The sequence below is a fragment of the Lethenteron reissneri genome, chromosome 38 (genome assembly GCF_015708825.2).
Source record: "Lethenteron reissneri isolate LAM-NWPU_2019-01 chromosome 38, ASM1570882v1, whole genome shotgun sequence".
Classification (NCBI taxonomy): Eukaryota; Metazoa; Chordata; class Hyperoartia; order Petromyzontiformes; family Petromyzontidae; genus Lethenteron; species Lethenteron reissneri.
This window is the reverse complement of record NC_083816.1, coordinates 6,968,946-6,995,684: the sequence shown is the minus strand read 5'-3', so window position 1 is coordinate 6,995,684 and position 26,739 is coordinate 6,968,946. Positions and strand designations below refer to the sequence as shown.

Sequence of the window (26,739 nt, the reverse complement as noted above, 5' to 3'; positions counted from 1 at the left end):
GCAACCCAACGTTCCTACCAGCTCCCTCCGCAGGAATGTGTTTAAATACCTCCCCACCCGCCACACCTTACCTCTACCCGCCCAGCATTATAAGTGCGTACGCCAGAGTGTTGTGGGATACATTGCATACCTGTCAACCCATGCGATTTACCCCGTATTCTTGTACAGGAAAATTGAGTTTTCAGGTCCATACGGCGCACAGCCGTTTCAATACGGGCAACAAAAACATTGTCTATTTGTTTGTGTTTCTCCCTTTTGATGGGAATTTGTAGAATGAACATACAATATTTTTTTTTCTTTGAACCTATCTACGTGACTTTACCGAAATACCCAAGAATATGAATTCCTGCAGTCACGAAAGCTTTAAGTCAAGATTGTAGAATGAACGTTGAGATGTATAAGGGGCACGGGGTGACCAATAAGTAGGGCTGAACGATTAATCGATTTCAAATCTAAATCGCAATTTGAAAACAATGCGATTAGCAAATCGCAAAGGCTGTGATTTGAAAAGTCCTATTACTTTCCTATTGGAATGATTAATTTATTATTATAATTATAACTTTATTTATTTAACTTAACAATTGTTCTATGTTTGATTGCTCTATTACAATTAAGCATTTTAATAAATATGGAAGCAATAAATATCTTTTAAGTTCTCATCCTTGCATTAGAATATATAGAGCAGTTAATATTTTGATGGTATCACGTGGTAATGCTCCATCACATGTTTTAAATATATTACACAGTGAATATTGAACTGAAGCTTGACTTAAAAATGTTTAATCACAAATGAAATCGCAATCGCAATATCTGTCAGACAAATCGCAATTAGATCGTTCAGCCCTACCAATAAGGTCTGGATTGGTCTGTAATAAGGTGGGCACTGATAAGGGGCTGACAGCTATGGGGCCATCCATAAATGACGTCACACACCTAAGGGGGGGGGGGTCAGACATTTGTGACGATGTGTGACGAGGGGGGGGGGGGGTGAGAAATGTGACGTCAGATCAAAATGCGCAACTTTAAATAAATATAGACAACACGTTCTACTTAATTAAATAGACTTTTTCATAAATGTTTTCTCCTACAACATCAGAGTGCAGCGCCACATTAAATTACTCACGACAATGACAATAGTTTAAAGCGATTTGAAGCATGTTTTTTTTTGGGGGGGGACAGAGCTTTGTGACGTCATATTTGAGGGGGGGGGGGTTCTGACACACGCCGTGTGACGAAGGGGGGGGGGGCACTCAAAAATCGTCCAAAATCGCGTGACGTCATTTATGGACGGCCCCTATGAAAGTGTGGGTTTACTCCCACCTCTTCCAAGACGTCTGCTCAAAAGAACCCTCCCAGAGGCGATTTCTACAACTGTCAGTGGAGGCCGTTCCAGCAGCAGTGGCGTGAGTGAGTAAGCAATTTTAGAGCTGCTCCATTACGCCTTTGTTGTTAAAAAAATTAACCCGTAAAAACAAAGTTTTTCACTATAAATCCTTTATATGCGTGGCGGCTAGAGTCCTCTCGTCCTCTGGCTTGAGATGGCTGCCACCTATGGGTCAGATGATTGCCTGCCACCATTAAGCAATTGGTAATTAAATATAATTTATTTTTTCCTAAAAATTGTAAAATTTTTGAAAAAAATGTTCACGAAAATAAATTGTCACGCACAACGAGTCTGTGTGCAAAATGTCAGCTCGATTGGATCACGGGAAGTGGGTTAAAAAACGACCGAAAGATTTGCACGGTCGTAAGCGCGCAAGCAAGCAAGCAAGTGAACTTAATATAAAGGATTTTTTAAAAATGGCTTTGGTGCGATGGGGAGAGGATGAAGTCGGAGGCATGCAACGTAATTAACACACACACACACAGATTTGTTGTTATACGCAGCAATCTGGGTAAGGCTTTGGGCCTTTAAATCATTCGCCCTCCTATTTTGACCCTACATTACGTAGGTCAAAATGTTTCTCCCATTGTATCTTCAAGGGAAATTCAAGAATACTATGCTATTGTGCAATCTTTAACCGTAATTTATCGGGGACATATGAAGGACAGCATTACGGTTTTAACTGCAATGCTCCTCTGAAACGAACGTACAAACGCTTGCTCACATACAACTCGGGAAAGTTTATCGAGAAAGAGAGAAAATCTTTCTCAAAAATGCTCACAACTTTCAGTACGTTTCGTTTCAAAGGAGACGCCAACTCACGCACCCCGGGGGCTCATGTGACCACTCCCTTCAGTGTGCGTGCGACACATTTGGAGTTCAGCCGTCGTGGTTGAACACGAGGCCAATTCGAAAGCTGACTCGTGATGAAAGCAAAGGGAATGTGGGGGAACAGGCTCTCTACCCCCTCCCACGTGCCCTTCATGGGGAACACGAGGGGGTGGGGGGGGGGGCACTAGGGGATACACGAGGGGGACACAAGGGGGAACCGCATATTGAGATGAGCGTGCGTGTACGTGTACACGTGACAGTGTTTTTTGCGAGAGAGCTGCCACCAACCCCTCTCTTTATCATATCGACGCCCCCTCCGCCTGGAGTTCCTGTGGTTATGAATGTTCGCTTTGAACTACTGGTTCTCAGACAAAGTTCCTTTGAATTTGGTTTTTGGCGAAAGCGAGCCTATGCCTCCATTGGCAGCAATGGGGGATAATTGCCTATGCGATGCGTTTTAGATCGTGTGTCATCGATAGGTGATTATTATCTACGACACGGTCACCCGGACACGCATTCGCGGCTTGTTGCAAAGGTTCGTGGTTCGGAAACGCACGGCCGTCCTGGTTAATGCTGTGGATAATTATCCGTAATTATATGCCACCCGATTCAAAGTGGACGTTGACAATGTCATGTCGTAAGGTGCGAAAGAGGTTCAACATCCCAGCGTTGCAATTGAAATAATTGCATATTTGAAGAATTGCTCGCAAATTGCTTCATTGGGTAGAATCTAATATGAACATCGCTCACTACTGGGAGACGATAATGGTCTGAAAAACACAGAGCCCGAGTGATATCCTTGTGCTGTAAGATTGTCTCGAATAACAGATGTGCTCAATCAGCGGTCGGGAACCTGTGGCTCGCGAGCCATATATGGCTCTTCCAGTGACGGCATATGGCTCCCAGACAATTTTGAGTTGAAAAAAAATCAGTTTGGATCTGATTTAAAAATACTTAAATAAATTTCACGGGTCACGCCTGCATGAAGCTCAACCTCACCACGTCGTATGAACCAGACTACAACGCCATCAGCAAAACCATGCAGCACCAGAAGTCGCATTAAAAGTAAGACATATTTAATTTATTATACGTAAAAATACTATATGGCTCTCAATGAAATATATTTAGAAATATTTGGCTTTTATGGCTCTCCCAGTCAAAAAGGTTCCCGACCCCTGTGCTAAATCATTATTATGACCCATGATTTCGACAGTCTAAAAATCAACGCTCAAATTCACATGTCCTGAACAGAAATGTTTAATATTAAGACACTTATTCAATAGACATACACATACCTTCACCTGTCACCATAAATCGTCTTTAGAAACCGTACAAGTGTACAACCCTTAATATTTACAGGACACAACAAATCTGACTTTTGCGGCCGGACTTTTCTTAACTTTGTAAACCAACAAGATATACAGGACAGAGTTGTGTTTGGGACAATTTTTGTTAATTTTACTTTTACACTTTCCGCTCATAAACGCAATCGTGTAACATTTCAGAAGGGTCAAATTCTAATGTAAACATACAAACCCACCGCGACAAAAAGTACTCTATGTATTGATCTAAAATACTTTGCCAGCAGTAGCAAGAGTGTAAACAGGGCCTAGTTTATTGCTCGATACTTTCCGGAACACTACTAGGGCTGGATTTGGAGCAGGTGTAAGGCACTACCACTAGAATACAAGAGTATGCCTAACCATAAGAAATATATTATTATATATTACGATACTCTGAGGATAAAATAAGGTGAGGCGGAGTGCTAGCACAATCCTGGAACAGTATTCCATACTGTTCCATACTGTTCTGTGAAATTAAGTACTGAGATGATGAATATGCTCCACTGGTATTCGAATTAACATGTTTCTTTAAGATAAGCACTATTTCATTTGATTTATTTTTTAAAGGTGTGCGAAAATGTAATCATATGGATTAAAAATATATTCCTTAAAAAGCATTAAATCCCATTGAACACCATCACACGTATTTACAATATTATTTAAAGAAAAAATGGAAAAGGATAATCATTTATTTTTCTAAGTGGAATAATTTACCTAACTTTGAAATGAAAAAAACCCACGCTTATTTTTCTCACTTAAAACGTCTTATTTGGAGTGCACATGTTTTATATACAAACTCATGCCTTGTTGTGAAACATTATGGGTAAAAGCATATGTTAAAGCATATGGGGGCGCCGTGGTGACGAGATGTTAACTACCTCGCCTGGCATGCAGGAGGGGATGGGTGGTTTGATTCCGACCCTGACGCCTGTATATTTTGAGTTTTCATGTTCTCCCCGTGGTCGCGTGCATTTCTCTTGGGGTCCTCACAGGTTTTTCCCTCCACAATCAGAAACATACGTTTGCGAGTATTTGGCTGATAGAAATTTCCACACGATAAGCCACTTCGTTGAGCTATCATTTGTGGACAAGTCGCTTCTGATAAAGAGCTACATAGCTCAGTGGCGGCCTTACCTGGCAAATAATAGTTTTTTAAAGTTTTTATTAAGAAGCAGAACTTCAATCAACTTTGTATACAACATTGCGTTTAATATTGAACCGTGCCTCTTCCCTGTGGAATCTTCCAACTCCGCAGCATTTATTTAACAAGCCTTATTGCTGAATAAAAGGGGGGGGGGGGGGAAATTGCCATGCCAAGCATATAACGCGGTTCATTGGGAAGCCCATCAACGAAAATTCACACAACCCGAAGCTCCAAAAGTGGATAGCATGCAAAAGCAACGCTGTAAATTTTGTTTGAAATAGGCCCTGCCCTACTGATGATGACCAGAAAGCTCGAAACCATGTCAGAGTTTGCTTAGCAAACGCTGTTGGTCTGGAAAGCCTATAGAGGCCAATGGCCTAATAAAAAAAAAAGTTGCACTTACATATATGTAGTTGTACTCTTTAACTAGGAAACGAAAAAAATTAACCCGTAAAAACTAAGTTTTTCACTATAAATCCTTTATATGCGTGGCGGCTAGAGTCCTCTCGTCCTCTGGCTTGAGATGGCTGCCACCTATGGGTCAGATGAATGGCTGCCACCATTAAGCAATTGGTAATTAAATATAATTTATTTTTTCCTAAAAAGTGTAACATTTTGGACATTTTTTTTCACGAAAATAAATTGTCACGCACAACGAGTCTGTGTGCAAAATGTCAGCTCGATTGGATCACGGGAAGTGGGTTAAAAACGACCGAAAGATTTGCACGGTCGTAAGCAAGCAAGCAAGTGAACTTAATATAAAGGATTTAATAAAGGGCCGTTGTGAAACATGATGCATTGCCTTTATTTGAAGGGGTAATCTGGGTTGCATCAAGTCATTTTTAGAATACAACAATATTGAAGCAATACATTTTCGAGTTCTGCTTGAAAATACGGATGTGCTTTCCAACATTTGCCGTCGATTCCCGCACAGACACGTGGCCGAGCCTTAATCCAACTTCAGAGGGATGCAGCCTTCAAGTTCCAGCAGCTCAGGCCAGCCCTCGTACTTGTTTGTATCCTTGTTGCTCTTGATGTGCTGCCAGGGTGACAAGACAACAACAACAACGGTGAACAGACTCATCTGGTTATTCAGAAAAGACCAAACATTGGCCCTGGAGACACGACCTCGCAGAGGATCCAATAACAATGTTTGAAGATCGACCCCGAAATTTTGACATCACAGGAAGGGACGTCACTTCCATGATGTCATGGCAAGGCCTTGCAATGCAGAGGTCGCCAGTTCGATTCCATCTCCCGGTGCGGCAGTTGAAGCAATGTGCAAGTAAAAAAGAAAAATATCCCCGGCTGCTTCTGTCAACCGAGCGGTATAAACCGTGTTACACCACAGTGGGATGGCCATTAGAAGGGTGCGTGCAGTGGGATGAAGCGTGGGTACTCCAATCGCCTCTTCCAACACAACTGGCCAGCGCGGAAGAGTAGATCAATTGCCCTCGAGAGCTCCCTCGAGTGGAGGCACTTCTGCCAGCAGTGGCTCGAGAAAGACATTTCGGGGCCGTACCTTTATTCTGTCACTCTTACTCTGAGCACCGCCTGATGATCGAAATTTCAACTACAGTGGGATATTACATGGAAATGGTGGCCACATGCATACAGGGACTCCTCTCTACTTACGAACATGCGACTTACGAACTTTCAGAGCTACGAACAAACCTGTCCGTATGTCCAGTTGCCTGTTTGGACCGAGAGTCGCAAGTTAAACCGCGGCGCAATCGATGCCGGTGGTGGCATCTACATCAGTAGAACGTGAAGAAGCAGTGGCGTCTACATCTTTTAAAGCCATTCCCCATGTTTCGTGTACATGCCGTACAACGTGTTTGCAATCGACAGGAGTTACGAACAGACCTCTGGAACCTAACTCGTTCGTAAGGAGAGGAGTCCCTGTACCGATCGCACGAACTACAATAAACTTTGTTTATACTGCACAGGTAGTGAGTGGGCCACAACTAAACACATGCATCAACAACACTGTCCTAAAGAGAACAAACATATATAGGCGACGTTTCAGGTAATGGTCCTACTTCATAGCAGAGACACTGCCCTAATAGGCATGGTGACGCGTCGATTCGTCGATTTAAAAAATGTATCCTTTTTGCTGTGACATCAAATCGTGAGCTTATGGATGCACATTTACGATGTATGCAAATTAAATCCAAACGGTAAGCTCATGTTGCATTAAGGCGCACATGGTGGAAACCAAAACCACGCAAATGATAGCCAATACAAACGAGAGAGTCAAAACGATGGTGGGGGGAAAAAAAATATATTCTTGCACCGAATCGCGACCCCAAATAGTGAGAGAGAATTCATCGAATGTTGGGGCGGTGAATTTATTTGCGTGGCTTCGTTTGCAATCCACACAACCGCACTCGCTCAAGCCACTGTCGCCCTCTCTCGGTCGCTAACGGTCATCGCCCTTCTCGATGTCAAGAGGTTGCTTTCTTTCGCGAATGCTTTTGCACGTGACTGCCACATCGTTCAGAGCGCCAGATATGCGAGAACAAAAATGCGTTTGTCAATGTCATGTACGTGCGAGTGGACGTCAGCCCACGTAGCCACAGAGCCACGTGACAGCCTCCTCCCCCAGCACGTGCAGGGGATCTGTTCACAATTTTCAGATTTAATCAGAAAAGACCAAAAATTTGACCTAGATACGAACCAACAGAGGATCCAAAAATGTGTTTCATATCGAACCGAAATTATAACTGATGTCATTCCCTATGATGTCACAGCAACGTCTTGCAATACAGAGGTCGCCAGTCCGCCCGACACGTCCTGACGGACATCAAGAGTCGTGAGCTAATAGTTTTTTCAGTTTTCATGTATTAGGTATAGCCCTGTGAGCCATTCGGCTCTTGAATCGGGTGCAACCGCAACAAACAAAAAACAAAAACATGAACAAGAAAACATCTTAATGTGACTATGTGCAAACATAAAATCCAAGAAAAGACAGCAAAATATTGCAGAAAAAGCACTGTACACCAACGCTGTGTGCAAAAATACCAATGGTCTCAGCCAGGTCACTAATGAACCAACAACCCAAACACTCCGGTTTGGCTGGGATAGTCCAGGTGGTTTCAGAAAGGCTGTCACTGTGTCTGCCATGAAGGCGTTGTGAAATGTGGACTTTTGTTGCTGGTTTTAGATGTTGTGGCCTCGCACTCGACTCGTGATGCGAGCAAAGGCCGTCTGAGTAGAATCACAATCCGAGTCTTTATTTAGACTGGAAGAATCCGACGAGCTATGAAGCTCATTTACGGTAGTCACAGATGTCCAGCAGAGTAGTGGGCGGGGCATTCTGAGTAGTGGGGGGGATTATCTGAGTAGTGGTCGGGGATAGTGGTTGAGTGGGAGTGGCTGTGTGAAAGTGGGCAGGGCTAATAGAGGGAGGGGGGCTGCAGCTCCCAATGTGTCCTGGTTGAGCCGTGCAAACATTTGGAAGCCATACCAATGACTGCACACTCAACGCCGCCTTCATATGAATATATTTTTTGTGCTTCATAATTTTTATCTTTGCAGATGAACAGTTTGCAGAGCCGTGAGTGAGTTGTGAGCGGGCCTCTGTTAGTCGACAAGTGAGGCTTCACATATCACTGTTGTAGGTCTATGTAAGAAAAGTCACTGCCAGCGTTAAAATTTCTCAATAAATTCACCTGCACGGTTGCCCACTCAATCTGGAGCCACGAACGACCATCGGCTTGAGAGAGCGTGTGCAGATAAACACATAGTGGGCTTTCGCGACAAATATTATTCATAATGGAGGTTTTTTTAGTTCGATCGCGTGAATATAATTGTGTCCTGGTCTCACCAGTGTCAGGACCAGAGTACATCAATAGTGTCTGGTGTAGGCCAATCAGTTTCAAAGAAAATGCTGAAATTATCAGAGCATGTTTGTTTGCATGTTCACCACAAGGACATGTGGTTAATGCAGACTTGATTCCTTGCAAAATGTTTCTATTTGGTGTTTGAACATCTTAACACCTCCTGTTGTTTTGCCTGTTCTTATGTTTCATACTTTAATACCGGCAAAAGAGGTCCCATGATATAAATGTGTCGACAAACCCGCCACCACCGGACACAGCCAATTAGTAAGGTTTATTCACATAAACAGAACATTCCAATTCGTTACTAGTTCAGCACACCGGTTGTGTGTTCGAGAGTAAACCCACAACATTTACAATGCGAGTCGTGCGGCGTTTCACCGGTAAGTGCGCTTCGACAGGGGTCAACCCTTACCCGTTCGTAGGACGTTTTGAGGTTCAGCCCCTTGCCTCCAACAAACACCCAGTTGTCGCGCATGCCCAGGTCCTTGATGAACTTGCTTCCGAGGTCCGCGAGCAGACCCCGAGCCTCGTCGTTCAAGCTGCAGAGCGGACAAGAAAAACAAAGAGGTGATTAAGCGCGCCTCCCAAGAAAGCATTACGGAGTCGCGAGACACCTTTTCAGCAAGGTCGTGTGTCATCTTTTTGCGGTCGAGGGTGATGGATGTTGTTTGTTGCCAGCCACGTGCGATCTCAATCGAGCGATTTCTTTGGAAGTAATTTCCAGCGTTGGGATGTTTTGTACCGAAGTCGGTTACGCGGCAGCACAGCGAACCGGTCAATGGTCGTGCCCGTCACCGCCCGATGTCGTGAGCACACGACGCCGTCTTCGTAGAGGCACACGGTGATCGAGGCGTACTGGCATGTGAAGGGAACCACCACACTGGTACCACAATACCAGGTACCACCATACCCAATAGCACCATACCCAGTGCCACCATACCCGGCACCATCATACCGATACCATTGTAACCAGTACCCACCATAACCCAATACCACACCGTACTCGCCACTGCTCAGGACCCCACACATGTTCCTGTCCCTGTGCCACGGCGTTTCCGACAGAGGCAGCGGACGTCGCGCTGCGGTTACGAACGGTAGGTTACATACTTCTACGTCGCGGTCACATTCTGACCACGAGGCCCGTTGTGGGTCACAGGTGGCAACATTTTAAATGTGCAAGCAAAGTCGTTGGGGTGGGGGGGGGGTCCAACAATGGATCGTTGTCCGCACTGCCCTCTGCCGACAATGTAACGCAACATACACTCCCATACAAGCGTATCCGTGTGCGGCAAGTCCACCGCTGACGCGTTTTTGCTATCCACACGGTTCTTACACGAGGAGGGAACACATTGCGCATGACGCCAACTACTTTCTTGAGCTGCAGCGGCTGAGCGGTGCGACACGGTACGCGGAATGATACGGCAACGTGGCGGCTAACCCCGAGTTACTTGTCCCGCCATCTCACTGTGTGTGCGCGTACACCGTATCGCACCAAACACTTTATCATTACATTGCTTATGGTGAAATTGTTTTCACTTAACGCGGCACTTTTTCAGGAAGGCAGCTACCGCGTTCAACGAGGACTTACTGCGTGCGGCGCACGCGATGAGGAACGAACGGAAAAAACATCTGCATCCGATGAAAAAGAGGCGCAGTGACGTGAAGCAGTTTAGCGCTGCTGCTGCTGTTGCGATGAAACGCAGCGAGACTCACTGCGTGGACGCGTCGTCGAACGAGGCGATGATTACGATCGAGCCGTCCTTTATGGTCTTCAGGAATGCGATGAGTTTATCGATTTCTAGGAATAAACAAACACATCCATTTGTATAAGGAATAAAGCATTGCATGGGATGAGCCACCTTAAGATCTGCCCAACAGTCTCAGCGTCCTGGATCTGTTAAATGTGACGTCCTGGATCTTGCCCTGATGATGCTCGATGTAGTCTCGAGCAAAACGTCGTGATCTAATTGCTCCTGAAGAAGCTCCCAGCACGTGCAGGGAAACGTCGGACATCGCTCCACACAGCACGCGGTGACAACGAGACAAACGCAATGGAGGGCCGTACCACAAACAAAGACCTCCCATATAGCCTGTAACAGACTGTTGGAGCAAGTGCTGTAAGCGAGTAGCACCTATGAAGGCTGGCACAGCGCACAAAGGGGTGGGTGGTCACCACCACGCCCGGCCGCCTTTGTCTCCCCATTGACGATGTTTACACATTGCACCAAGTACTCATTTGAGGCTGAGTCGAGCTAGGAGAGGCCCAGAACTGGTTCAGACAGTCACCGGTGTTGGCCGTGAGCGGGAAATCGAACCCACATCGCTGGGTTCGTGGCGCAGCGCGCTAACCGCTGCGCCACCACTCCTCACAAGGACCTTCGTGCACAACCGTGAAAACCTACACAGTGCTCGCGTTGGAGTTTGAGTTGGGCAGAGGAGTAAAGAAGAGGAGACATCCAAGGGAACTCTCTTACCTCCATTGTACACATCCGATGTGTGAACTTCCAAAACATTTCCCTTCGCTCCTGAGAATCCACACGAATCGGAGGAGAATGCACACACACACACAGCAAAACCCGGGCTCGTCAATTACACAAGTAACCGATAACTCTTTCCGATTATCGCTTCGATTGCTCAGCTCATCAAGTAACACACGCGGTTGGGGAAAAGATTAAAAAAGCTTCACCCTGCCCATTACCTGTGGATGAGAGGTTGATGGGCGGGGGCCTTTCGGTGATGTCATCGGCATGCTAATTATCCGCGTCACTGTGGGGCGTGGCTTGTAGGGGGGTTTCCTGCCTTCGGAAGGCAGGATGCGTCGACTGCCACCGTTTTTAAAGGAAGCCGATTAATCGGCGACAACAAAGTCGTTTTAGTCGACCGACTGACTTAATGGACTGATCTGTGATCAATTTAAGCTGAGAATCTGCATGCCTTAGTTCCTTAAACCCACTCGTGTACAAATTATTAAAAGGCAAAACCACATTTTTTCTTTATTCTGAAAATAATTCTCAAAATGTCCATGAGAGTTCACGTGGAGCTTCTCCCAGCTGCTACCATCGTGGTTGCCAAGAACTGTGTGTGCTAACCACTAGGAACGTTCCACCCAAATTCAAAGACTTAACAGACTGTTGGGGCAAGTGCTGTTAGCAAGCACCTACGAAGGCCGGCACGGCCCACGGCCGCCTCTATCTCCCTTGGTGGCGATGTTTACACACCGCACCGGGCACTCGTTTGAGGCCGAGTCGACCTCGGGGAGGCCCGGGACCGGTTCGCACTTTGATATACCAAGACAGACGACAACATGGAAGTAAACTCACCGTCCACACTGACGATGTTGAATCCCCGTCCAACGTTGTTTCTGGCGCTGCTCATTATTCTGCGACGGCATTCAGTAGCAAACAGCAATCAGCAGCAGCAGTAGAGCAAATATTTATTGCAGTAACCGGTAAGTCCCTTAAACTATTACTCATCAGCCATGATCAATCCACGAATGGATGAAGGCCTCCCCAATCTGTACCCAGAGCCGGATTAAGCTAGTGCGGGGCCTGTAGTATTTGTTATAAAGGGGCCCTAAATAAAACAAACATTAATATGAAAAAATACATTTTTAACTTGCACAGTAAAGTAATTGTATTCTTTCATTTGCTATACAGCCAGATAATACGACAAATCGCTAACCTTAAACACCCAGTCGTTCGTAAAAGTTGAAGGCAGTATAGTACTATAGTAATAGAGCAAGTGCTGAATCACTGAACCAGAATTGACTGCTTGAAATAATTTAACGAGGGGCCCTTGAAAGTGCGGGGCCCGTAACATATGTTACTTTTGCTACAAGGATAATCCGGCACTTTCCCCCATCATTCAAGATCCCTCCACGATACAACAACAATCCATCTAGTGCAGGGCTGGGGCAACCAAAATAACAAGAGCCATTTTTTTTCGAGTTCCGTAATAAACTCGATATTTCAAGAGCCGCAATGCACGTAGCGCGTCTGCCGACTCCCTGATCTAGTACACGTACAGGAGCTGATTTCATCGCTCCATCTCCGGCATGGCGGATTCTCTCGGGCGCGTTCCATTTCTCAGCGTCTACGGCACCGTCGTTATCCTTGACCATCGGCCAGCATCCCTTCTCGCAACGTCACCTGCCCCGAGCCAGCTTTTCTTAAAAGTCAGAATGATGTCTCCTCTTTCACCTGCGTTTGTTCCCTCGTCCGTGTTTTCCTCTTTTTCAGTTGCTCATCGTTCATTACGAGTGTGCGCATTCCCATCTCCCCACGCTTCTTTGCCCATTTTTCATTTGCACGTTGATTTAGTTATCCTGGCGTGCTGGATATGCAGGCCTGCCATCCAAGGCATTGGAGGCAAGGTTGGTGGATCATGCACAGATTTGTGAAGCACACCCGCTGGGAAGTAAGTTGGCCAGCAGAGGGCAGTACAGCAAGTGGATCCGTGAGGCAGTCGTTCAAACCTTTGAGCGTTACACCCCCCCACCGCCCGTGTCATCCCCCTCGTATGTACGGCTTTCGTCCGGGTACTCGGCTTCCCATGTAAATATAAAACAAATTCAACACGTGGGCTTTCGCGACCAATATCATGATTTATAAGTGATTTCTTATAAAATTTTGTGTCGTACACCCTCCCTCCACCCGACACGGGTGAACAAAAATGCCAAGGTATTACCGCTTCAGCACCACCGATGAGTTGCAGGTTGCCTATAAGGCCCACTCAGCGAAATAGCTCTTTTTCACAAACGCATGCTTCTAAACGTGGAGGGAAAATGTGGAGGACCCGGATAAAAGTCCACGCGACCACGGGGAGAACATGCACACTCCAAATATACAAGTCTCAGGGTCCGGATCGAACCTACGACCTCCTCTATACCAGGCGAGGTAGTTAACATCTTGCCACCGTGGCGCCCAAAATGAAATTCACCACGGAGACAGAGAGATGAAATCAGCTCATGCACGGGAGCTAAACGCAATGCCGGGGCAAATTGCAACAGTTTGGGGAGGCCGTCAATTGAACAAATTAAAAGCGGAAGTTGAACATCAGACACGGAAAGGGAGGAACACAGCCGTGAGAGGACAACCTCAGCAGAAATGGATGAGCGATGGTGGAGCGATGAGATTTGCTCGTGCATTTCTGCGGCCGTCTGGAACGCTCTTCCTTCCGATATTAGGAAGCCACTCGAGCTATGCACTTTTAAATCGAGATTGAAAAATAATTTCTTTAGAATTAATTTTCGTGTTTAGTTTGTTGTTCTTCCCCCACACCTCTGATTAGCACGGTGGGCTATGTGGGGTGCAAAAGAAGTTCAACATACATCCATGCATTGATGGATTGTTGCATCGTGAGACTGAGAGAGATGGCGATGGCTTGGCGAGAACTTCACCCCAAACAATAAAATTTAAAAAATCAGCGCAGGAGTGAATCTTCGGACACTCAAGCAGGTCCCAAAGTGCTTCAGCACAATACGGTAACTGAAGCATGCCAATGGTGGCTTTTGGTGCGGTGAGGTCTGCAGACTGGACAGGAGGAAGGGGAGGAGGAGGGTTGTGTGGGTGGTGCGGCACGTGACACGTGACGAGTGACACGTGACGAGTGACGAGTGACATGTGACGTGACGAGTGACGAGGGACACGTGACACGTGCCGAGTGACACGTGACGAGTGACACGTGCGCGCTCTCTGACATGGTACGAGGGGGCCCTCTGAGCCACGGGGCCAACCCCCTCACATTTGATCGTCCAGGCAGATCTTTGGTCCGACGATGTTGGCCGCGCCCGTGAGCACTCGGAAGGGCAGGTGCTTGTCGGGGCACGGTTCTGGGAGGCCGCACTTGAAATACGGCTTCTTTTCCTCTGGAGAGTTATTCTCGATTTCTGCCATGAGAACCGGCACATGCACACAGAGAGATAACCCCCCCTCCCTCAGCTATCCAGATACGAGACCCAGCACACACACACATACAGTTAAACACATATACTCTCTGGGTCTTTCGGTAAAGTCACGTCGGTAGCAAAATAATAGATCACGACGTTTCGGACGCAACACAAGCGTCCGTCCGACACGTCGTGATCTATTAATTATATTTCTACCTACGTGACTTTACCGAAAGACCCAACGAGTATGGATTCCTGCAGTCACGAAAGCTAAACACCTCTCAAGCTGTCGTTGGGAGGGGGTGGGGCTGGGGGGGGAGGGGCTGGTCACCCCGTGGTGCCCTTATAAAACTCAACGTTTAACCTACTCACGCCGGCTTGTGCCCGCCCTCACAGTCGGGCATATTTGCGGAATACACCACGCCGCCGTTGACCCTGGCCATTGACCGAGCAACCCAACGTTCCTACCAGCTCCCTCCGCAGGAATGTGTTAATATATGATACCCGCTGACAAGCCTCCACTTACCACCTTAGTTGACGAGCACCTGGTTAATGGGCCAGTAACGCTGAGCCCTGAGTTCAATACCCGGTCACGGCTAAGAATAGGTTGTTCATTAGGTGAGGTTACATTTTCGTGGCGCAGGTAAAACCCACTGGGCAATAAGTGATACATTTTAACGGGGACCTGGTGACACCATAGCAACCTGGTTACTACTCCAGCAAAAATAAAACACGAACAAAGCAATGCGACAACAACGACAACAGGGTTGGGAGCTTTCGTGACTGCAGGAATTACTCTTTGGTTCTTTGGGTAAAGTTTCGTAGAAAATCTAATAAAATAATAGAATATGACGTTTCGGTTGCAATACAAGCAACCATAATCAGGTAAGAATGAATGATAAAATACAGACACGGAAACAACACAGGCAGAGAAAGACACACACAAAGATACACCGAGCGTGACACATACAAAGGAAACACAGACACGGAAATAACATAAACAAACAGCATGCAGAGAGAGACACACACACAAAGATAAAACGCAGACACGGCAAAAACATAGGCAGACACACACGCAGAGAGAGACACATAAAGACACACACCAAGAACGTCTTGGTGTTCCAGTCAACCATGGCTTTTTTAGGCACCCATTTCACGAGTGCCGTTTGTCGCTGGCCGCTTGGCGTTGTGGACCTTTTTAGGACTTGCGCTTAGCAACTGTTATTTTTTTTTTTACAAAAAATATTTTGCATGGGCGGAAAAATAAATAGTATGATAAACTTATGGGGGGGGGGGGGGGGGGGGTTGTTGTGACCGTGACTAAAAACGTTTAGATTCCGTCAGCCTATGCACCCTTCTGCACCAGAGCAGTGTATTTGCAGCAGCCAGTTACTATGAGAGTTTCGACTACACTGTGGTTCACCATCTCTGCCTGTGCATTCTTTGTCTATACTATGCGGGTTGCGATGCACAGACACTGGAGATGCTTTTATTATTCAAAGGCTAAATGTTAACGAAACTCAACAATTTTAAGGTCCACTGGGCTATACAGCTCTTTAATCAGAAGCGACGTGGCCACAAATGATAGCCCAATTAAGTGGCTTTTACATGTGGGCATTTACATCAGCCAAAAACCCTAAACGCATGTTGATTCTAAATGTGGAGGGAAAAACTAGCGGAGCCGAAGAAAATACCCCGTGACCATGAGAGCATGCAAACTCCTAATATGCAGGCATGAGCATCGGGATCGGACCCACGACCTCCTGTATACCAGACGAGGTAGTTAACATCAAGCCACCATGGTGCCCTCAAATGGCGAAGGCCTTGGGGAGGGCTTCATCCAGCAGTGGACTGATCATGTCTGATGACAATGATGAAGGATTCATATTACTGTAATTGAAAAGTATAAACGGGTAATTGCCTTGCGCTGAGTGCAATTACCTTTTCTCTGGACAGCCACGATTTTAATTTCTGCACTCATCACATGACATGAAAAACAACAACAACAAAATGAAACGTCCGTTAGTGCATACTAACAATAACAATTACTACCATTACCTACATTCACAATTCATAAAAGTACATTTTTACATCATCTTTCACGACCAAATGGCAGTAACTAACTGGCAGGTTTTGTATCCGTGACAAACCTTATTAATTGGCTGTGCCGGGTGCTGTGGGTTAACGACACGTTTATATTTACGCCATCTAACCCAACAAAAAACTTTATCATGAATAATATTTGTCGCGAAAAGCCTACGTGTCCAGCAGTGGATAGACAAAGCCAAATGATGATGATGCCGATGACAATCACGTCGTTAACCAGGAAGGCCTCACAGAGTCTTTTGGGGATGTTTGGCCAATTCCGTGAATGGGCGTTTGGCCTCATGTGCCAAGGATTTTGAAGTGCCCAGAGAAGCCCCATTGTACACGAGGACATTCCACTGAAGAGGGCCTCGCTGTGCCACGTGGCTTTCAAGGCTTTCTAGATTTGAAGCTTTCGTGACTGCAAGGATTCATATTCTTGGGTTTTTTCGGTAAAGTCACGTAGGTAAAAAATTAAAATTAATAAAAGTAAAATAAAAATGAAATAAAAATCACGACGTTTTGGAGGCAACACAAGCTTCCGTCTTCAGGTGGAACCGTCACAGCACGCTTGCTGTATCAAGTAAATGAGAAATTCCAAGAGATCCGACCCCGTATATATACTAGTTGAGGGGGGAGGAGCCAAGGTAGGCCCCTGGATAGGAGATTTTTTTTATTATTATGGTAAAGTTGGTGCGGCTGAAGCTACGGCTACTCTACATAAAAAAAGGACTGAGCCTTTGTTATGTAGACTGGCTGAGAGGGGGGGGGGGGGTGCCAGTGCGGCTGCTGCTAATGGGACAGAGCCCCTGCCATGTAGAGGGTTTCTTTGACCATACTTGACCACGCTGGTCAGCGCGGATTGGTGAAGGGGTGGGCACAACACAGGGCCGGTTCAGACATTTCTCGCCACTGACGTTGGGCCTGGCTGGAAATTAAACTCGGTGTCACGTGGTCTTCCAAAAGCATTTGTGTGCTCCGTATTTATTAGACTTGCGTACTTTAGTCAACGCAAATGAGGCGAAATTTATGTAGAACAGACACATTCCTGTTTTCATCAGGTAAAGCCTAATCTTAGGGCCTCGTTTCACAACCTGGCTGTGCAAACAAACGTTCAACCTGAAGTCAACCATTACGGTTGCCAAGGAAACTAAATGTCCGGTTATGCCTGCCTATTTTTACTGGAAAGAAACCTGTTTCCACACAACCAAAATTCACCTTGTTCCTTTACCAAGCAGACAAAATGCAAAAACAGAGGAAACTAATACCTTTGGCACCATAAAAATAGGTTTTACCCTTTCTGGCAATAAAACAGGTGTTAAGATGTTAAAATACCAAACAAAAACCTTTTGCAAGACATCCTGTCTGCATTCGCCACTCCTACTTGTGGTCAACATGCAAATATATTGTTATATTTATATTTTTATACTGGCAAGAAAGGTACCTTTGGCACTGTATATTTTCTTGTAAAACCACGGTTGCTGAGCACAGGCCGAACGGCCCAAAACGCCAAGGGCGCAGCAACAAACAGCACCACTGTAGTTGGTACCAGCAGAAGTGTGAACACATTTCTTGAATTGAGCAAAGTTACCGTGATAAAAAAAGAAACCCAACACGTCTGTCAATAACACCGCCTCAGGAGGAAAATTACATGGCAGGAGGCGCACGCGATGAAAGGGCCATTGCCCGAAACGTCAAACACGTTGGACATTTTTGTTGTCGTCGTTATTTCGTGCTTGTACACCACCATCAACGCAGCAGCAGTATCACTAAATAGACGGTTATACAATTGTGATAATTGTTTTTTTACCCTTCTATCTGGCAACAAAACTGACATCTCTTTTTTTCAGTTTTGTTGCCAGATAGAAGGGTAAAAAAACCAATTATCATATTTTTTACTGGCAAATGAGGTTCCAATGGTTATACAATTATTGAGTTGAGCAAATATTTTTTTATTGTGTTAAGAATTTGGCAAAATAGACTATAGGAGAGGACTCCAGAGTGGAGCAGCGTGGTAAAAGGAGCAGAAACAGAAGTGAGGTGACCTGCAGTGTGGCGAGAGACAGCGATTGGTAAGAGGCTCGCCAGGTTTAAGTATAAATGAAAGAATTCATTTAAAATTAGGTGATAATTTGCAGCTAATATCAATCCACGGTCGGATGACGGCCTTTCTGTGCAGTGTCATTCGTAGTGTTTGTTTGACCATACTTCGCCACGCTGGTCAGTGCCGACTGGTAAACAGGGAACCCCAGGATCACGTCGGAATATCGCTCGCCACTGATGTGAACCATGGGCAGGAATTCAACCCGCTGAGGTTAATAGACGAATATACACCACCCGATCCAAAAATTAATCAGATTACCTTCAGTAGAGCAAAAAGACTTTAATTCTTAGTAACAAGGCACCTGCGGCGTTGCCGTGTGGGCGTGTGTGTGAATTCCAGTTATCCTGTGGCTTAAACTCTCACCGGCTGGCAACATGTCCTTAATCTTCTTCTCCAGGTTGAGCTCCAGCGTGCGGTTTCCCACGTACAGCACCACGATGAGAAACAGGGCGACCCCCACGATCTGCACGAACGCTGCGCGCGCGGATCAAAGCATCGCACAAAGACAAAGGTGTCGCCCCCCTGTATAGCCTTGAACGGACTGTTGGGGCAAGGGCTCTTGGCTATCACCTCGGAAGGCCGGCACGGCACACGAGGGGGTGGGGTGGCCAGCACATCAGCAGCTGCCTTAATCTCCCCCAGCGGCGATGTTTACACAACCCAATTGAGTAAATTTCAGGTAAAGTTTCAAATTTGCCAATTTTGTAACGTGACCAACGGCCTCCTCTTTTCGCCACCGCAGAGGCGCTTGCGGTGGCTAGGGGATGTTAATTCCCTCGCCTGGTATGCAGGAGGTCGTGGGTTTAATCTCAACCCTGACATCTGCTCTACATTTGGAGTATGCGTGTTCTCTCTCTCCCCGTGGTCGCGTGGATTTATCTCCAGGTCTTCCGGTTTTTACGAATAAACATCACGCGTTTAAAGTATATGGCCGCTTTCACGATGTACAGTACGACACAATGTCGTTTCGGTCAATATCGTTATTGTCGTTGCTTACTTGAATTTACCTCCAATATTTGACTTCCCAATTGTATTTATTGAGTGATTGTGATATCACACGTGTGCCGAGTGCTCAGTGTCAAATGGTCTCACCTGGAATCCTCATTGTCTGCGATGTTGTCCTTGTCACTTGAGAACAGTGGACCTCACAATGCAAAGATCTTGCTGGACGTCACCACAGGGTCAGCTGCAATACACACACACGGTGGCCCAAAAGTCAGGACACATCGGGTTACTGAAATTATTTCAACACTGGCATGAAATGTTTTTTATTGTTTATTCTCCAAGTTAACATTTGATCTCTTTTCATTATTTTTCATCTTCTTCTTCCTGTGGAGGTCACGTCAAATAAGCCGTTTTTAAAACTGGACCAAGAAGAACCCCCGAGTGGATTGAGACGACAAAACATCATTGACGAACGTTCAAAGATGACACCGGCAGAAATGTCACAATAAAGCCCTAAATTCAGTTCAAAAGAGAATTCACGCGTGCGTCATTGTGAAGTCCGTTTGAACGTTCGTGAAAATAAATGGGAATAACCCCGATATGTTAAATATATAGAACAACCCCACTTATCCTGTCCTTTGGGCAAGCCTGTACACGAAGCACATAAGCTGTGTACTCACCTCTGTATCGATAAAGAAATGATAGTTTTGGTTTAATTACCGTGCGATGGCGACGCTTTGGGGAGGCCTTCATCCGGCAGAGGATGGACTATGTCTGCGCGACTGGCTGGCCAATGAATGAGTTTCGTTTACAGCCCTTTGTCAATTCACTGCTGGGTGAAGGCCTCTCCCTCCGCCCCCCGCCCCCCGTGGGCTGACAAACGTCTGTACAAGACCACCCCTCCCAGTGCCGGATTAAGCTAGTGCAGGGCCTGTAGCATATGTTATAAACGGGCCCTAAAAATAAATAAATATTACAACACTAATTATAAACTTGCACAGTAAAGTAATTGCATTTTTTAATTTGCTATACAGCCAGATAATATCGCTAACCTTAAACACCCAATCGTTCATTAAAGTTGAAGGCAGTATAGTACTATAGTAATAGAGCAAGTGCAGAATCACTGAACCGGAATTGATAGCTTGAAAGCATTTATCGCGGGTCCATAGCATTTGTAGCTACTTTTGCTACTCGGATAATCCGGCAATGCCTCCCCCGCCTCTTTTAGTATCACAAACATCACATTGAACCACACGCGGCAACGTAGACAAACTTTTAGCCAGTCGCCGCTCCACCACGTTTCTGTGTTTCTATGATTGGTGATGCTGCTGCTGCGTTGGCAGTGGTGCATGAGCTCCACTGAACAACAACCAAACCCGCCACCTCAAAGACATTCGGACATAACCCTACGTGTGTGTGTGTGGCCTTAAAGGGGATCATGAACGGCGACGTTTTGGGCAATGGGCCTTCTCCATAGCAGATAAATAATTAATGCGCCATTACCCAAAACGTCGCCTATCATATATATATTTAAGACAGTGTCATTGAGGGATGTGTTGAGTGTTGTTGTCTCATTAGGTCTATAAGTCTATAGTACTGGCTTGCTTCCATCTCCCAATTCACGAACCACCTGCACCTCTCGCCTTCCACAGCTTTCACATCTCTTGTCTGCCTCACGTTGCTCATCTCCATCTCTTGTCAACACACGTCGCTAATCGCTGTCCCTTGCTAACAGCTCCGCCGGGCAACCGTGGCCAGCCAGTCGCGCAACCGACCGCTCGCGCGAGTTGGCGCAAGCCGCTCGTTGTTGTCGTTGTCGCAGAGGTTCGAAGCTTCGGATCCCGCGGCCGCCCTAGTCAATGCCGCGTTGTTGTGTGCGCCGGCCGTCACAATAGCACTCGGCCCGTCTGCTTCACGGCGGATGTTGAAGACCCCCGTGTGTGCCGCCCGGCGCCGAGGCCAGCACTTGCCAACGTCGAAATATTTCTCGCGACAAATTATTCATTCGGAATCAAAGCGGACTGTTGGGGCAAGTGCTGTTAGCGAGCACCTGTGAAAGCTGGCACGGCACATGAAGGGGTGGGTGGCCAGCACCACGCCCGGCTGCCTTTGTCTCCCCGGTGGCGATGTTTACACAATGCAGTACATGCTCATTTGAGGCTGAGTCAACTTGGGCTCGGCGGATTCGTAGTGCAGCGTAGCGGCTAACCGCTACACTACCGCACCCAACTCATTTTGGATCACACACACAGCGGCAATCAGACCCCCCCCGACTGGCAGACTAAATGACCCCGAGTGACTCTTTCAGATGCGGTTCGTCCAGGCCTCTTGAGTTCCCACCTGGTTAAACAACGTGAAATCATAGTAATAGGTTTTTACCCTTTCAACTGGTACAAAAACTGACACCTTTACACAAGGCATCATGTTTGCAATAACCACAACACAAGCAGTCAAAATGCAAACAAAAAGAAACAACTCTGATGATGATAATGATATGCACTGTCCTTGAAGTTGATTGGTCCACACCCAAGACAGCTTTTCTTAGAGCCTAGTCTCCATTGGTGTTGGACCAGATGACGCCAAAAGGCGTACAACTCAAAGACAGCGCACTATAAAGGTGTCAGTTTTTGTACCAGTTGAAAGGGTAAAACCTATTACTATATTTTTCCACTGGTAAAGGAGGTCTCATAGTGAACGTGAAATCAGCTGCACTGCGTGGACCAGGGCTCAATGCGCCAATGTCGTCCGATGCTTCCGGTGAAATAATTCCTTCATTCGGCTTTGGCAGAGGACTAATATACCGTCATGATGGGGGGGAAGGGAGCAGGGTTCGGAACATATGCAGATTTGATCTTGAGATGTTTCGTCAACCCACTGCTCTTCTTGTAGAATAAAAAAAACCTGTTCATCACGCTAACCCAAATTCCGCTTTTGCAGGACCGGAATAGCTTCCTTGACCAAGTGTACAAAACAAACTCAGAGACTGTAGCAGCTGTATTGTGAATAAACGATGAACCCTTGACCCTTGCAAAAGAGACGGTCTTTTTTTTTAGTATTGGTTTAATAACAGCAGATTAAAGATACAATGTTCGATTCGCTATGCACTCAACTGTTTGTTCAGAAGCAGCGTGGATCTCCCGCTCATTCATCCTTTAAAGGGGTGAAGCCTGCAGCGGCAGCAGTGCAGTGCTTGCGATGTGGTCAATGGGCTCGCCTCGTGAACACGTTAATTCCCACTTTAGTTTATCACGCCTCACCGTAGGCAATGTGCAAAAAAGCGTGTGGTTGAACGCCTTAATTACTGGACTGGTCTTCGAGCGCAACGTTTCGCGGCTTCATGGAGCCCGAGTGCCTTCACTTAAGGCGCTTGACATAGTTTAAATCACGGAAACATAATATAATGATTCAGATGGTCGGGGCGTGCAAGGGTTCAGGAATGAGTGACAGCGATAGAGGGTACTTAGGGGTCACGGAAAGGGTAGGGGAGGGACGGGAAGGGGTGGAGGGGCCAGACGAGGAAATACAGTAAAACCTTTGATTATGAGTAACTTGATCTGCGAGTGTTTTGCAAGACGAGCATTTTTTTAAAATAAATATGAATTTGATAAACGAGCGAGGTCTTGCAATACGAGTAGTACGTGTATACGCTTTGTCTGCCGAGCGTCACGTGATCACATCTGATATACGAGTGCTTTGATATACGAGTGCTTTGGATTACAAACACATTTCCGGAACGAATTATGCTCGCAATCCAAGGTTTTACTGTAATTACTCTCTCCATAAAATATTGCACCGTGCGAGGCCTTTGCTGAACAAAAATAATGATCCAGATCACCACAAGCATTGGACTGCATTGGTGCATAAATCTGAGCCATCAGTTGCGCAACACGGTTGAAAGTCTCTGCAACCGGTTGCAGGGAGCAGTTGCGCAACCGATTGCTGCTCACGGTCGAGACAAAAATTGAAATCTCAAGCAGCGATCTGCTCGACAACATTTTTTTTGCTTGGCGGCGTTGTGTCATCATCACGTTCCGCAACATTTTTCGCTTGACTGATTGGTCGTCATACGTTCCCTTTTTAACTCGCTCGCCGTGTGGAATTGACGGAAATGGGGGTAAGGGGCTGGGGTTCCCACCTGTCCCCGTTTTCCCAGGACAGGGCACGCACTTACAACACGATGCCAACTCAGGCGCCTGGTCCCTGTAATTCCCTGCCCCCCCCCCCCCCACCTCTTTAATTGCAAAATGTTCAGTCCAAATAAGTCAGGAATTACGAAGAATCAAGTTAAGAACTTTCTACAGGCTATTGTTTGCACTGTATGATTGGGCCTTGATTAAATATTTTATTTGTCTTCTTGGTTCAATTCAATTGTATTTTATTATGTTTTATTTTTATTATTTTATTATTTCCCTTCTACGTGAATTTACCGAAAGAACCAAGAAGTTGAATCCCTGCAGTCACGAAAGCTTCTAATCGATATTTTATTTGTATTCATACTTATACAAAGTTGCATGTCGGACACTTGGTCAGGAACGTAACCCTCTGTTATATCATTGCTTCCACCTCTGACTCTGTCGGGTCGCTGTGCGCACTGCACGAGACGAAGGACGCTGCCCCAGGGGTGACGTTGGCGAGCACGCTGGTACATGTCACATTGCCAGAGGCGGCCGACGTGGCAGTAGGGAAAGGATGAACAACGTCTTTGAACACGTGGTCTCCATTAAAAAAACTATTAATTACATTTTTGTATTTCACCAGGTAAGGCCAACTGAGCTATATATAGAAACACACAGGGTGCTTACATTTTTTTAAACACTTCTGATAATTTGTAACAATAACCACAAGCAATGTGCCTTCGGGCTCTGGAGAGACCACCTGGAGAAGATTCTAGGCACGCGTTGACAACGATGGCGAACAAGTGGAGACTCTTGGGATTTTTTGAAGATATTAACATTACATTCGTTATCATGTTACAGTGCATTATCCGCTCTTTTTCCATTTAAAACGATAGTTCCATGTAAGTGTCAACATTTTTTGAAGCACCCTGTGAGTGTATATACAGCTCTTTTTCAGAAGGGGCATGGGCCATAAATAATGTCATGTCAACGAAGTGGCTTATCACGTAAGTCATTTACAGCGAACAAATACTCGAAATGTGGAGGGAACAAACGGAGGTCCCGGAAGAGAAAAATCCACGCGACCACGGGGAGACAGACATGCCAAAAACTCCAAATATACATCAGGCGTCAGCGTCAGGATCAAACCCACGGCCTCTTGTATAGCAGGCGAGATAGTCAACATCTCGCCACCGTGACAACCCCCACCTCTGTCCGCCCAGCGGTCGAAAAGGTTGATCGGCTGCTCGTGCCCGCGTGTGGCGGGGTAACGTGTGGGGCGTCACACCTCTTTCCTTGCGAGACGTCTGGTCAGCGTGGAAGAGTAGGCCAAAGTACCAGATAGCGAGTCGGGGAGAGGGGGGGGGGGCTCTCTCTAAGAGAGATTCTCTCGAGAGCGGAGGCCCTTCCGTCAGCAGTGGGATGAGCAGGGAATTGCAGGGCTGCACCCTTCACCTCGATACACATCTTTTGAACTCTGGGTGAACCAGGCGACAATACTGTAAGAATAATAAGTTTCATTTGACATCGCGTTATTCATGCCTGTACGCATGCTATACCAGTCTTGCTACGATGGTAGCGATATTGTGTTCGATACCAACGTCCAGGTCTGCTAAAGGCCACGACGGAGAAGGCTCCAGCAGGGAGTTTCGTCCGTGTAGTGGTGCCGCAATTTCTCCGTTTGCAGGAACGCAAAACATTCCCGGTCGCTTGCGTCTACTTCAACGTATACGGTCCCATACAAAAACAATATCATTGAGACGACAGATTCATCAGTGGCCAGCTGACCTGTGACACGGGTCGTATAATTGTGCCAAATTAATGGGGTGTGTTTGCGGGTGTGCTGAGTGGATTTACGGATCGCGGGGGGGGGGGTGGATTGTGGGGGGCGGCGAGGGCTCTACCCCAGTAAGGTGAGGATGAGGACACAGTCACCAAACTACCACGTTCGTACAGAGGCTGTGACGCTGTAGACAGCCAACCACCACAGTATTATGGACGTCATCAACTTCCATCGCACCGCTCGTTCGTGTATATATTTTTTGGTAACTCATCATCACCATCGTTATCACCACCACCACCACCAGCCGAAGGTCAAATCCACTGCTGGATGACGGCAGCAACCCCCCCTCTTCCCCCACCGACCCCGCACCCCCGATACGTTTGGGGAAGTCAACAAGTTGTCGTCTCGATGGAGAAACTCGACGCGCAACGTACCCGTCATAGGAACGTGGAATTTCCACCCGCCGGCTTATGAGAGACGAGAGACGGCGCTGCGGCCTCCGATGGCAAGCAAGAGGGCAAGCGATGCGATCACGTTATAGGCTCCTCTACTTCACTGCGGATGTAAACGTACGTACGGTTCGGTGCAGTTTCGGTAACTCGCAATTGTCGCCTCACCTGTGGAAACGGATTTTGAATACACCTTAGCGAGGGGGGGGGGGCAAGGGGGGCGAGGGGGGGGGGGCTCACTCACACCTGGTCGCGTGCGCACCACGAACCTGCCTCCTCTGCCTGCCCCAGGTGTGCTCGGTTCGCTCGAGTCGGAAGTGGAGGAAGCAGATTATCTCTCTTTCTCCTACGTGGTCAATGACGACACGGTTCCAGCAGGTGCCGCGTGTTGTCATGTGTGCGCGCGTGCGTACGTGTGTGTGTGTAGGGAGTGGTGGCGCAGTGGTTAGCGCGCTGTGCTCACGAACCCCGGCGACCCCGGAGTTCGATTCCCGCTCGCGGCCACAACGCCGGGTGACGATTATCTGAACTGGCCGGTCCTGGGACTCCCCGAGGGCGACTCGGCCTCAAATGAGTAGCTCGTGCAGTGTGTACACAACCATTGCGTTCTCGGGAAACAAAGGTGGCCGGGCGTGGTGCTGGCTACCTGCCCACCTCGTGTGCCGTACTGACCTTCATCGGTGCCTCACGCTAGCATCGCTTGCCCCAACAGCCTATTGAGGCTACGCGGAGAATCTCCGTCTTTGTGAGTGAGTGAGTGGGGAGCGGTGGCGCAGTGGTTAGCGCTACGGACGTGCCCCCGGCGTTAGACTTCGGAGTTCGAT

General features: G+C 46.9%; 1 protein-coding gene across 4 annotated transcripts; it reads right to left on the bottom strand.

Annotated features, from left to right (window-relative positions):
• Positions 1 to 3,326: 3,326 nt before the first annotated feature.
• LOC133351762 (protein FAM3C-like) lies at positions 3,327 to 26,294 on the bottom strand. Of its 4 annotated transcripts, none has more exons than XM_061567249.1 (10): positions 26,185 to 26,294; positions 19,716 to 19,809; positions 18,987 to 19,097; positions 16,376 to 16,405; positions 14,290 to 14,434; positions 11,868 to 11,926; positions 11,022 to 11,072; positions 10,261 to 10,345; positions 8,960 to 9,086; positions 3,327 to 5,741 (listed from the first exon to the last, which is right to left on the bottom strand). In XM_061567249.1, exons 2-10 carry the CDS (start codon positions 19,726 to 19,728, stop codon positions 5,652 to 5,654), a joined length of 711 nt encoding a protein of 236 aa, XP_061423233.1. In that variant the 5' UTR covers positions 19,729 to 19,809; positions 26,185 to 26,294; the 3' UTR covers positions 3,327 to 5,651. The 4 variants fall into 4 exon arrangements, with proteins under 4 accessions (XP_061423233.1, XP_061423234.1, XP_061423236.1 ...); XM_061567250.1 differs by having other exon boundaries at positions 26,162 to 26,237; XM_061567252.1 differs by lacking the exon at positions 26,185 to 26,294 and adding an exon at positions 26,044 to 26,065.
• Between the last annotated feature and the right edge of the window lie 445 nt (positions 26,295 to 26,739).